Consider the following 14,937-nt stretch of genomic DNA (forward strand, 5'->3'; position numbering starts at 1 on the left):
CCACGGAGTCAAAACCCTCATCTTCATCATCGATGATGATCATCATCGTCGTCAACAATGTGCTCTTTTAGCGTTGGTCGATGCTTTTGGTCTTTGAAAAAAACGGCTCGGGCGTGAGCTCCTCGCGACTGGCCGCCATTTTTCCTTTGTTTTCCATTCTGATCTCCTGCTCGACGCTCTAGCTCCGCCTCTACTGACGCCCACCCGATCTTGTCAAAAGAGAGTCATCGCTGCCCTCTAGGGACCAAAAATAGTCATTGGGCACAACAGACCGGCTGGAAACTTTCACCACAGCTCCGGAAGCCTTGCCCGCACCCGTTTCAAAAAAAAATAATAATAAATTTGGATGACGTCTTTAGACGTCATTGGCAGCGCTCCATAGGTTTTTACTTGACGTCTTTAAACGTCAGTGACAGTGAAAGAGTTAATGTAGCTTTTTCCTAAAATGTATGTACTTATTTTATTTATCTTAGCTTTTATTTTATATAAAATTAAATCTTACGTATCCTGATTTCAAATTTTTGGGTCTATTATTTAGGTTTTGAACATTTAGCATATACTATTATTCCTCTCCTTTTATTTATTTTAGTACCTTTGTATACGTTTAGCTATGTCTTATATTCTTAAAAAATATTATAGTCTGGTAATTTTACTCTTCCAGTGTTTCTTCAGAGGTAGCCCTCTGAGGCAGAAGCTGGGGTTGGGCCTGCGGTCGCAGCTTTTGCCCCTCTCCTAGTGCAGTCGGTTCCCTGAGATCGTGTTTTTGTCGCAGGGATGCCCTGTGCTGAGCCTTAGGGGCTTTAGATCATCTTCGAATGTTTGTTTATGCATTTCTTTTCTTTGTGGGTCAGTATTGTGGGGTGCCGTGGGCTAGGGATTTGATTTTAAACCATGTAAAGCACTTAATGTCGCATTTTTTTGTATGAAAAGTGCGATAGATAGTGAAGAGGGTCTTCTGCCCAGATTTAGTCATAACTGTTTTAATTTATTTATTTCCTCAGTAGAACTTTTATCTGTGGATGTGTCTTTGTGAGTGATGTCGCAATTTCTGCCAAGTGTCTGTAATCAATGATGTTTTTTAAAAGTCTTATCGTCAAGACTGGGGCCTCATCTATTTCCACAACAATGGGCCATTGTCTGTGGTTGAAGTGTCTGTAATTAATGATGTGTTTAAAGTCTTATCTCATGTCCGGTGAACTCCAGGTGGGCTGTTTGGAGGGGGTGTTGTGGTACCGCCCCTTCAAGATAGTAAAAGAATGTTGTGAGTCCGCTGTAACTTCACACTTGCGAGAAGCTGCAGCTATGTTCTGTAAACTCGCTTGTGTCCGGAATATTCTGTAAAATAAAACCTTCGAAGGAACTGTTCACCGATCTCCAGCCTGCATTCGGATAACCAACATTCTCACTACCCAAAAGAAAACGAACACGCGAAGAAAAAGATTATTTTCTTCAAAGATAGATAGATAGATAGATAGATAGATAGATGGATGGTGTTACCCAATCAGTTCCCCAAGCCATGTGTGTCTTGTCCAGGTGTCTCTCGTCTCATTACTATGTGTATTTAGTTCCCTGCTTTCTTTCAACCCTTGTCGAGTCATTGTCATTGTCACACCCGTGCCATGTCCTGTCATCATCATTTCCAAGCCTAGCCGTGTTCCTGTTTGGTTTGTTGCTTTGACTTGTGTTTTTGGACAAAAAAGTACCTTGTTTGCCTTTTTCTTAATTGAATCCCATTTTTAACTGAATCCCTGCCTTGCTCCTTTTGCTCTCTGCATTTGGGTCCTTCACCCCACTCCCCAACCAGACACAAACTTAAATGTGCATCACCATCCAATAGTTGAACAGTATCTAGGGTAATTACAATTAATTAACTTAAGAATATATTGAGCTTGCTTATTTTGCCACATGAAAAAAAAAGTATTTCATTAGATAATGTTTTTTTTTCTTTAGGTAAATATCGCAATAATATCAATAATACAGTATTCAACAACTATATCACATATCACGTTTTTCCAATATTGTGCAGCACCTACAATCAAATAAAAGGAGTAAGTACATCTGTGACTGAGCGTGTTTATGCCACTTTTTACTTACATCACAGCGCAAACTAGTTCATCTAAGTCTTTGTGTGTTTGTGTGCGTGCGTGTGTGTGAGTGTGTGTGCGCGCACGTGTGCATGTGCCTATGGCTCTGTAACAGTCACTAACTGCATTACTAAATAAACTAAATGTAAAAAAGAAAACGGAATCGTAACCTTATTATTTTGTAGCTTTGTGACGTTTAAAAGTTTAAATCTCTGATCTTTTACATCTGATGCCGGATTAGCTGAAAATCACGTGATTGGACTCGTTTTCTGATCTCGGGATAGGGACATCCCTAGCATTTACATTTAAAAAAATTTGGGGTGACTACTGAAATGTTCATTAATGTACGGTATCGCCAACTGAACAATTAACATCAATCAATCAATCAATCAATCAGTTTGCTCATGTATTTTAGGGGAAAGTGATATTGGCTTAACAGGACAACACCTCTGCCTATTTCCACTAATGACTAACGGATGCTTAAAATGTATTCCTGAGAGAACGCAGCTTCTTTAGCAATACCAGTGCATTAAACAACAGCTACAGTAAGCTGTCAGCAGAGTTTACCACCTTGAGAGTGATGCAGCAAGCGCTATCATAAGAAGCAAACAGTATATCCTTTTGGATATAAGCATCCCCACAAGTGACCGTGTGCTGGCATTTCAGCTATTTAATCAAACATGGAAATGAGAGATAGCACAGGCTTAATAAAATGAGCTGCACACCAACACCCACTCAAAGCTAAACAGCTGCATCTTTAAGTTTCAATTAGCCATTGAAAACTTGACGACTATTCACTTTTAGAGGGGAAGTGCATTCTCTAGAGCTCTGACATACACAATATAATGTCATCTAATAAAAACATTATCAAACTTAATATAGGAAATGCAACGACTCAGCGCTTTATCTCAGTGTTAATTACCACATCGTCTCTTAATGAAAACTCACTCAGGAATGTTAGTATATCTTAATGAAAATACAGTTTATGCTCTGTGTGTCAGTGTGTATGCATTAATGTGACTGTCTTTCCATTATTAATTATGAAAATCACACCTGTTTTGGAAAACTGCCTTGAGGATAATGAACAGGCATTCACACAATCACAGACACACAGTGGGAACCACATACCTGTAAACCAAGCAGTGTACAGAAAATAAGCATTCTGAGTTTTGTTAGCCACACTAAATTTTGAAAAAAAACAAAAAGTGACGCTATTAAACATCTGACTATGTTGTCATTACATGGATTTATGTACACCAACTCAGAGCTTGGTGAAAACTTGTATAAGTTGCGTGAGAAACATTGTATGTGTGTTGACATTTCTTTGCTTCCCCATCTCACGTCACCTCTTTCACCCAGTCACAGTTCAATCACACACTGATGACATAGCATCACAAGCAGGGCCTAACAGGTGAGTTACACGGGGGGTTCAGTATCAAACCCAAACCAAGTTGCGACATGACTACTACCTTAGCCACTCTAAACTGTATCGATATTTTTTCAACAAACCAAGTTGCGACATGACTACTACCTTAGCCACTCTAAACTGTATCGATATTTTTTCAAGAACTTTAAAGATAATTCTTATACTTTGTCATTTTACGACATATGAGGATTTCTTTAGTGTTTCAGAACCATGAACAGTAATAAAAAGTATGGTTTATGGAACAATCCAAGATAACCACATAACGAGAGAAGACAAAAATCTTGTCCTACCGTTGTCACTGTCTGACTTGTTCTCATGTTCTGTATCGGTAAGAGTCAGCACTGAGTTGGAGCGACTGGACAAACAGGAACTCCTCCGAGATGACTTGCCCACACCCCCGCGGTCCCACAGCCGCATAGCTCTCTCTGGTGACATCACGGATTGACTGTCCACATCTCGGTCCTGGGCTGTAGCAACAGAGAAACCACGGTGGGGAAGGCCCATCTCAGAGCAGAATACTAGGCCATGGCGTGATGGTGGCTCGCAGATTCCCAGCTGACGAAGACTTAAATGGTGACCTGAAATAAAGTTAGGCAGTTTGAATGTTACTAGAACTAGCCAAGGCAATATAGATTAAAAAAATATTGGGCTTTATTTTCGTGCCAAGCGCAAATCTGGCGCAAAACAGCCTATGCCTAGGTTCACACTACAGGCAAATGTGACCCAAATTTGGATTTTTTTTTTTTTGCTCATATGCAACCTGTATCTTTTTTTTTTTACAGTCTGAACGGCTCAATTCAGATTTTTTTTTAGGTCACTTTCATATGTGCTCCTAGATAGGATACATATCCAATTTTTTGCAATGTAACTGCAACCTCCGTCTGAATTGCCAGGTCCTGTACATGTACGTCATCAAAAGTTCAATATGCGCTCCACACGGCCATTACATGACATCTTAGTAGACGTCGCCATGAAACAAGGAGATCGAAAAGGCTTACCTCATTTTCCATTTTCCTTTTCCTATTTCTACCTCCTCGCACATCGTTCCTCTTTAAATATAAGATGATAAGAAGAGGAACCCCGATGACAGAATGCTAAAAGTCTGTGGCCCTGACACACTGGTGCATACATATTTATTTACTTATGTAAACACAGCGTTGGTAAAAATAGTAAATGGACTGCTTTTATCTACACCATATAGTACCAAAGCCCTTTACAATGCCTCACATTCACCCATATATTCACACCAGTGGACAGCTGCTGCCAGGTCAACTGGGAGCAGATTGGGGTTAAGGTGTCTTGCTCAAGGACACTTTGACATAATCACCAAGGGTGAGGATCAAACCCACAACCTCACGGATGGGAGACGACCACTCTACCACTAAGCCACGCAAGGCGCTGTATAGTGTCAACATGTATACACAAAACAGATTTGTTAGAAAACCATGAGGTTCTATATATATATATATATATATATATATATATATATATATATATATATATATATATATATATTAGTGATGCACCGAATATTCGGCCACCGAAAATATATATATTTTTTATAAAATTGGAGCCGAAAAAATATTGCCGAAAAAGCAAGCGTATGTATGAATTGAACGCCGGGGTGAGCATTCCGCCTCAATGTAATTCATTAGCAGTACCCGAAAGCTAGCGTCTTGAGGCTAACCCGGTCAATGCTATCTCAAATCAGCAGCGAGGAATAATGGCAACGGCACAAAGTGTTAGCGGAAAGCAGTATCGGGATCTCCGTATGGTGTGTGCGCCAGAGAGAGGACATGGAAGACAACACAAGGCAAGTGTGTGCATGTAGCAGCTACGCGCTAGCTTACAGCGATCAAACTTCTTATTCTGCAACTGAAGTGTCGTAGCAAATTGTTTGCTGCTAAAATGCAAATAACGCCCCCGTGAATAAGCAACACAGCGTCTGGTTACTTTACATGATAAATGAATTTATTTCACATAACTGAGACGAGAGCTGCGTTATCAGTAGCGACCCAAACCAATTGAGGTTGACGAGTGAAGACACTCGAAAAAGTTCACAAAAGTAAAGCTTCATCTCCAGATTTTTACGTCCAACAATGTGCAGAAAAGCACTGTGTCTATGTGCTAACAACAACTTTATTTATCATAGAATAACAAACGCAATGACATGACACTGCACTGTGTGCTTACTGTATGCTTGTGGTTATTCTCATTAATACATCTCATTTGTTTCTCAATTATTACTGTAGTAATATGCTTTGAAAATGTGGAGTGGACTGTAGCCAATGGTGAATATGAGTGATATTAAACATTGTTTTTGTTTTGATACATTTATTTATTTATCTTTTAAAAAAAAAAAAATGTTATTTTTGTTATTATTTTCGACATTTTGACTTTCAGTACAGCGTTTCTCATTTTTGTTCATCGGTTTTGGCCCAAATTTTTCATTTTGGTGCATCCCTTATATATATATATATATATGTAAATGTATATATATATATACTGTATATATATATATGTATATGTATATATATATATGTACATGTGTATATATATATGTGTATATATATATGTGTATATATATATATATGTGTGTGTATATATATATATATATATATATATATATATATATATATATACACAGTATACACTAATAATAATAATAATGCATTAGCTTTATAGAGTGCTTTTTTGGACACTCAAAGACGCTTCACAGTGGTTGCATTATTCGTGCGCTCACACATTCACACTGTGGTGGCGGTAAGTAGCCACAGCTGCCCTGGGGCAGGCTGTCGGAAGCATGGCTGCCAGTGTGCGCCTACGGCCCCTACGACCACCACCAAACATTCACACCTTCCATACACCAGTGTGAGTAGCAATGGAAGCAAAAGCACATGACTTGGAGAGAGCGGGGATCGAACACACGCACACACACACACACACATATATACTTGAATTCAAGTTTTGAAAAATACCGCCTGCAAACGCCTTTAATTTGGATGATACTAATTAGCATTTCGGTTTTTTATACAGTACTTTGACCAAAATTACTTTTACAAGGAAGTGATGAAATTCATTTGAAGATGGATTTTCAAGTATGGAGGTGAAATTTGCAGTCATTGAACATGAACTCAGGTTTAGATGACGTGCATATCAGTTCTTTGAAATATAGATGAAAACAGGGCAAACAAATTATCAGAAAAATCGCAGAATATGAAAATTGTCCCTTTCCATCTTTAATCAGCAAATGAAAGGGGAATTATAAAAGCTTTCTGTAATTAATGTCACAGCTGAAGATGAAGAGTGCTGCTCTCCAATTAAAAGTTATATTAATTTTAAATGAGCTTCAATTAGACAAACTATGAAAAAGAAGCAGATAAGATTTTCTCCAAATTGATGCTGTGTTAATTAGTACTGGAGAGCAACTCTATGATGTGGATTTTCTTACAATGAGTTATTATGTCTTTTTTCCCTCTTCAACATTTGGTGACTGAATATGCATTTACTATTGCATAATGTGTCAATTACTGTCATACGTCTTTGCTGTTCGCAATTTATTTAACGTCAGAACATGTGACGCTGAGATTTTATTGAAATGTATTTACAAGATTTTGACGTAGATGTATTAAATATTAGCGCCATTTATTTTTAAATCACAAAAGCAAACTTAATGTTCATACATATAAGGAAATAACTCCCGATGATCCGAGCTTGTTTTAGCGTAAAAAAAACTGCAATACTCACCATCTATGTTGTAATCATCTTGTTCACGATGAAACATATCCTTGTGTCCTTTTGATGTCCCATAAAACAACCTGTCAAAACATAATGGTTTATGTTGTTAAAAACAACAACTTCATGATAGTTAGATAATCCTATAATTAGGATCCTTTTAAAATGAGACGAGGCTCCACATCTTCTTGAAATTAAGTATTGTTTTGTTTTGAAATGTATACAACTGTCATATCTGAACTGTAGATACTGTTTAGAGCTCTTTCCAGATAAGATGATGACGATAAAACAAAAAAATGGACTTGCAACGTACACAACACAATATAACCTCATTAAATAATAAAAGATGAAAAACGGAACAGAAATTTATATGTATGTAGTCTTCTAATGTAATAAAATGAACCTTTTAACATGTCAGTATGTTTATCATCAAAATACAGGTAAGAATTAGGGCTGTCAGTTAAACGAGTTAATTCGATTAATTAATTACGCTGTAAATTAGTGCGTTAGTTAGAACGCAATTGATCGTGAGTGGCAAGTCAATGTCCAAGCATTTGAAATTTGGCCTATTGAGGGACCCGTAGGCTGCAGTGGGGCAGAGTGACAACATATATGGACTGGAATGCGGCACAGGAGAACGAGGAAAACTTTGACGCTGAGTTCACACTGACTGCGTCACGTCTTTAAAAAAAAGTGCAACACCGCAGCAACTCCCCATAGATGATCAAGAGTTCAAGTTACCTCTTTTCATGAAACAGGCTAGAGTTTTCTCTAGTTTCAATTACCTCCCTTTCTAAAACGGAAAACACAGAGTTTCTCGGATTTCAGGGTTAAAAGACTCATAATTTTCACTAAACCTGCTTTGTGAAATGGACCCCTGGTGACAGATGGCCCTATTTTGGCAGACAGGTACACATACACTCGGCATAAGAACAGGCGCATCTTAATTTTCATGCCAGGCCAAGTCTTGTTTACTGTGTTTGGGAGACCACACTCCCAACTTTCTAGACACCCAATGCCAATTTGGTGACAAAAAGCAGACTAGACTTTAGATTAGCTTGGAGGTGGCCTCAGTTGTGGCACAGATGTGGCATATGATTTTGGTGGATTTTATCAAGGTGCAGGCAGACAGATTATGCGCTCTGTGGTGGATGCCCAAAAAAACCTCTGAATCCTTGTTCTTAAAATAAAATAAAATAATTTATTATTATTATTATTAGTATTATTATTAGCATTATTATTATTATTGTTACCACTATTGTCTAAGGCAGGGCTGGGCAATTCCGGTCCTTGAGGGCTGGAGTAATGCAGATTTTAGAGGTTTTACTCCTCCAACACACCTGATTCCAATGAGGATTGTTATCAGGCTTATGCAGAGCTTGCTGACGAGGTGATCATATGAATCAGGTGTGTTGAAGAAGGGCAACATCCAAAACCTGCAGGACTCTGGCTCTTGAAGACCAGCTTTGCCCACCCCTGGTCTAAAGGTTTCTTCCCTGTCAGGGAAATCGTAGATCCCTCAGAACTGTCTGGGAAATCTCTGACCAATATCTTTTTGTAGAGAGGGGCTAGTTTCTTTCGCATCTCCGCGGCAAAAGGCACCACTCACAAGGTGGTGGGCTTTGTGTGTGTCTCGGTCTCTCTGTTAGTCTCACTGCTAGTATGACAAATCAAAATCTGTCTTTAGGGGACGTTTGCTCAAGAGAACTGCGCCAAATCAGCTGATCATGCAGTACTGTAAATCTTTAAGTCTGACTGTCAGAAACGGTAACTCAACGAGTGAAACACTTGAGCACTATTTACCACTTTACACAAATACTGATGACTTCTAACACATTTCCCAATTTAACTAAAACTTCAAAATTTTTATAAATTGATCTATTAACAAAAACATTTTTTTTAGATCCACCACTGTCTTGGTTGCTTATGATGTTACCCTGATCGGCTTGGTAGATACAATTTTCTGCCGCTTCCAAAGAGAAGGAATTTTATTAACTACAAAGGCTTTTTTGCTGTTACTTTTATTCCTTGTTTTGCATTTTAACAATTAATGGAGTGTCTGTTATAGTCATCACTTATTTTCTTTTTCACAGTATGTTGTGTTTGTAAATTGTCAAATTTAACTTTGGAGTTAATTATTTAAAAATAATAATTATAATTATTTAAAAATAATTAACATCATGATTATATGTTGTTAGTTTCTGCATTTAGCAAGCATTCCAATGCTACCATCTTAAAAACAACAACAACAAAAAACAGGGTAAAGATTACGTTTAGATTTTTTATTTATTTATTCAGGTTTAACAAAAAGGTCACACTTAAAATCTTGATGTTGACTTCATATTAAGAATTTGGCCAGAAATTAGTGCATTGGTGTTTTAAAGAGTCATAAATTTCTTAATATTTATCCAAGGAAAGTGACATTTATTACACTCGACCTCATTCAGTGAGGTCAGTGGAGCTGGGAAAAGATAAGTCCCAAGTCCAACAACCTCGGGTGGTCGTTGGAAAAACAGTCTAAAATTGTTATTTGCACACCATTTGATTGATTTGATTAGAATTTTTATTTTGAACATGCATAAAAATAAAAAATGTGAAGCGAAAACTTGTGAAAAAAAAGAAAATGAGGGGTGGGGGGCAATTGAAGCTAACAAAAACTAACTTAACATTAAATGAAGCAACAAGAGATATAAAGTAAGACAGTTATCAACCCAGTCCTTGGTCGTAAATTGTACATACATGTACGAAAAGGTGTAGATAGAAGTATATACTTATAACTATGTGATGGACAGCAGCAACAAAAGAGGTTATAGTTTGCAAAATGAAGATGGCGATAAGCAAGTACAACCATGCCAAGTCAAACTACTGTGGGCAAATAACTGCCTTATGACTAATTGGACTTCTCACCTGGTCTGGTCTGGGTGTTGGTCAAAGGCCTTGAGCGTCTCACTAGAGGAGTAAGATTTCTGAGTTGGTACACGCACTTCTTGGTGGCCAAGAGAACAGTCTTCACTGTCCCCTGAAGAATACAAACAACGAGAACTTAAATCAGTGAAAGATAAATTTGGAACACCCAAGATGATGTTACTATTCAGTTGTTGCTGTTGGTAACAATTTAATTTCATACAAAAGTAACATAGAAACAGCTCAATAATTAGTTTTTTGAAAGCATAGTTTACATGCTCCAATGAGTCCATTAGAGAAACCATGCCTAAGTGAACAAATTAATTATCAAATGTCAGCTATCTCACCAGGATATGCCCCCTCTTTGTCCTTGTGGGCCTTAGTGAGTGAGCAGTACGGACGTCGCTCTTTCACTTCCATAATGCTTCTGCTGGTCTTGCTGGCAAACATTGAGGCATGCTGTGCAACAGCTAATTTGACAGGAAGAAAGATAGGCAAAGAGAAAGAAGAAGAACAAGGGATATAAAGGAAGTAGATGGAGTGCAGAAGGAGTGCAGAACTTGTCCTGTGAACACAGTACACAAAAAAAGGGTTCATCACTAATAATGTCTAACCAACAGTTCAGCTTTTATTTCACACAATATTATTGGGTTACTGTAATTATAATCAACTATACTCAAAAATATATGTATACAGTGCACGTAAAGGATGCCATAGAAAGTATATAGGCCTCTGTTCAAATGTCAAATTTTTGTGATAAAAAAAATTGAGACCAAAGCTAAATAATTTAAAATCTTTTCCACCATTGATATGACTTTTAACCTGTCCAATGTATATATATTAGTGGTGCAACGGATCATCATTGAGCCATGGTCGGTTCGGAACCGGCTTCGGTTCGGAACAAGATTGGTTGACAAAAACAAAACAAAGTGTGCATTCACAGTCCTTTCTGACATGTTAAAGAAGCTGAAACATACTCAACGTAACACGCTAAGCCTAACTTCAAAATAAAGTTTACCAAATTCAGTAATATATTGACGGCAAAGCAAATAGCCTTAGTACACTTTTACTTTGAAGTTTGCCCACGTCGTGGTGCGATGGCTAGCTTGACTTTCTTGTAGACATTTCTATATCATAAATGATTGACATTGTAGTTGTGACCAACATCAACACAACGCTATCCCAAACTCATGTTCAATTGCTAATTTAGGACGCTAAGAAACCCCTAATTAATTAGGCAATCATTTCATGATACGCCAGAAGTCTCTGACCTAAGCGGCTACCTGTTAGCATGACCAACGAGTGCCTGGCTGCCGGCTGGTAAGTTTGAAAGCTTACTTTGATTCTTTTTCAATATTCTGGACCAAGGCTACTTTGTAATTCACTCTCCATGTTTAAAGGAAGGGAACTGCCTTAAATTGCACGTTGAGGTCTTTTCATATAAAAAAAAAAAAGTCTTAATTTATTTTATAAAACACATTAAAAAAGAAAAACATTCAACTCAAAATGTCATACTTTAGATTATAGGAACACAACCTTAAGCCATTAATACCTTGTTATTTTTCACAAGAACCATGTAAAAATAATGTTTATGCCTCATATTGCATTTAAAGTTGTGCTCCTAAATCCTAAATAGATATATTCAACATTTTGAATTGATTTGTTTGTTGTTTTTAATTTAATGGAAAAAGTGGTTTAGAAAACACAAAATAAATGAAGACAAAGTTCTATTAAAACGTAATAATCTTTTATTTTTATTTTGCTCATCCGAAAAACGATACAAACCGTGACTCAAATCCGTGATCCGATCCGAACCATAACTTTTGTCATCCGTTGCACCACTAATATATATTCATCCATCCATTTCCTGAGCACCTTATTCCTCACAAGCTTCGCTGGGGTGCTGGAGCCAAATCTCAGCTGGCTTTGGGCACTAGGCAGGCTACACTCTGAACTCGTTGCCAGCCAATCACAGGGCAAACGGAGACGAACAACCATTCATACTCAAAATCACACCTAAGGACAGGGTTAGAGCGCTCAATTAACTAGCCATGCATGTCTTTGGGATGTGGGAGGAAACCGGAGTACCCAGAGAAAACCCACGCACGGGGGACATGCAAACTCCACCCAGGAAAGCCGAAACCCAGACTCTCTCTCTCTCTCTCTATATATACTATATATATATATATATATATATATGACCCCGCTTCATTGGCCCTTTCCCCACTGACAAGATCATCAACCCCAGTGCCATCCGACTCCAGCTCCCAGCCTCCTTCAAGATCCACCCTGTTCCACGTGTCTCTTCTAAAACCTGTCACTGACAGCCCCCTCCAGCTACAATATTAATGGACATCCTGCTTACACCGTGGATCGCATCCTGGACGTCCACAGGCGGGGCAGAGGGTTGTAGTATCTTGTCGACTGGGAGGGGTACGGCCCAGAGGACTGCTCCTGGATTTGTTCTGTGCCTACTTAACTCATTGAATACCAGCCATTTTCATTGGAGCAACCCCCTTCAATACCAGCCATTTTACTGGATTTTGACTGATTTTGCAAGGCCCACAGAATATTGTGTTCTATTGCTATATAAACATGGAACACACCAAAAGAAAGATTAGACTTTTCTTTCATCAGAATTTTTTTTTCTATCTTCTTCCGTTCTTTAGTTATTAGCGTTAGAATATAGCCAAATTTTGTCGAAATTCCAATTCCTGAGGAAAAAAGAGCTTTTTGTAAAACAAAACATTTCAAGCACAACATCGACTTTAACACTATATTTTCTTTTGTGACAGCTCAAATATCTAAATAATGTTTTGCAATAAGACAACATTCCAAAAAGTGCTTTTGATAATAAAAGAACAGTTTATTGCACACAAAAATAAACAATTGGCTGGTCTGACTGCAGCTCTGCCGAAGCATCCAGTCGTCCAGGGGTCAACGTGACCGGCAAAACGAGCCGTTAACCCCGCGGATCATCGTTCGACGGTTGTTAGTTAAGTTTGCTCGACGAAGAAGCATCACTTCTGGATGTGGAGCAACTCGATCGCCGCCATCATGCTTTGATGACGCGATGAGGGTGCTTTTTTAAGCTAATAAGCAATCCGGCAGGGTAAACTGTTCCGTTCTGCTGATCGCTCATTTTCTGCTTCCTCCCCGCTGCTCTACAACATGCAGAAATGACAGAGGACACTCCCAGTCCCAATCTACACTTCTTGTTTCTCTTCTTCTGTAACAAGATCCTTGCGTGATATTGGCTGGTTTTATACTTGCTGTCACCTGCTGGCTGTTTCTTTTCAATAAAATTGCAGTCAAGCCTATTTCTTCAGTCAGAAACTGTGCCAGGAGAATAAAACGCTAAAAGAAACGGTTTTGGATGTCCAATCCCGTAGCATGCGGGAGAATTTAATATTCTCAGGCATATGCGAGAATACCTCTGACAATCCAGAGGCTGAGATAAAAAAATTATGACAACGTAGTTAAAAATTCCTCAGGAGACGGTAAATAATATCTCTTTTAACCGTGTACATCAGCTTGGAGCCCGTAGGGGCAACAAACCCCGTCCTATTATCGCTAAATTTGAGCATTTTAAACAGAAAGAATTTGTTAAAAGTAAAGGACGGGAGCTTAAAGGGACCTCTTTCGGAATGAATGACCAATTCCCAAGAGAGATTAATGAGCGGCGAAAGGTACTGTTTCCTATAATAAGACAAAATAGGCAGGAGGGTAAACGGACTACGATAGTCGTTGATAAGCTATACATCGATGACCAACTATTCCGGAACCCCAACGCCACTCCCTGGCTGTTCTAATTGGCATTGGTGGAACTAAACTTTGATTATTAGATGTATACATATACTGTATATGTGGTTATAAAACATAAAATATGAAAACTCATTATGCTTAGGCTATATTACAAATATAATATTAATACATAACTATATCTAAAATATATTTAAACAAAAAATCTCGCTTAGGTTACTAGTTACTGGTGTATTGTTATATGTTTAATCCCCCGCTAATTTCCTTCACTTTCACCTCCCTCACTGTTTTTTCACTGTTATATTTACTTACACGTTACCTCATATTTTACACAAATTACATAAACCACCAAACCACTTTGATTCTATCCTATAACATGCCAATATTAACAAATAGCCTATACAGATATATACACAGGACTGAGTCTATATTGTTTGTATGCATAAATTAGTTCTGGTTTCCTGGAATGTTTGTGGCGCTCGCTCACAGGCAAAAATAATAAAAAAAAATTAGACCATCTCTTAAAATTAAACGCAGATATTTGTCTCCTACAAGAAACCCACTTACAAAAATCTGAAGAAAAATTACTTATTGATAAGAATTTTAGTCAAGCATACTCTGCCCCTTATAACAGTAAACAAAGAGGAGTCTGTATACTCATACATATGAATTTATTCTTTACTCTAAATAATACAATAACACACCCAAAGGGCCGATACATTATTATTCAGTTGACTATATTTAATAAAATATATACATTTGGTAATTTATATGCCCTTAATAATGATGATGTGGCCTTTTTCCATGAATTTTTCTCTCAGCTGTTTGAGTTAGCAGCGAGCTCTACTATTATTATTGGAGGAGACTTTAACACAGTCTTAAATCCATTAATAGATCATTCTAATAATACAACATGTATAAGGCGATTACAATCTACTAAAGTAATAGGGGAATATATGGATGATTTTGGCCTCGTCGACAGCTAGGAAGGAATTTACCTTATTTTCCGCTGTTACCGGTCTTTTT

General features: G+C 37.9%; 1 protein-coding gene across 7 annotated transcripts in view; it reads right to left on the reverse strand.

Annotated features, from left to right (window-relative positions):
- The window catches only part of tenm3 (teneurin transmembrane protein 3), a 276,208-nt gene that overhangs the window by 203,020 nt on the left and 58,251 nt on the right, over positions 1–14,937 (reverse strand). For all 7 annotated transcript variants that reach the window (XM_077571731.1, XM_077571730.1, XM_077571728.1 and 4 more), the window contains exons 2-5: positions 10,497–10,714; positions 10,153–10,264; positions 7,258–7,328; positions 3,801–4,088 (exon numbers count right to left, since the gene is read on the reverse strand). In XM_077571731.1, coding sequence (XP_077427857.1) covers positions 3,801–4,088; positions 7,258–7,328; positions 10,153–10,264; positions 10,497–10,714 — 689 coding nt within the window. The remainder of the gene's footprint in view (positions 1–3,800; positions 4,089–7,257; positions 7,329–10,152; positions 10,265–10,496; positions 10,715–14,937) is intronic.

The sequence above is a fragment of the Vanacampus margaritifer genome, chromosome 7 (assembly GCF_051991255.1).
Source record: "Vanacampus margaritifer isolate UIUO_Vmar chromosome 7, RoL_Vmar_1.0, whole genome shotgun sequence".
Classification (NCBI taxonomy): Eukaryota; Metazoa; Chordata; class Actinopteri; order Syngnathiformes; family Syngnathidae; genus Vanacampus; species Vanacampus margaritifer.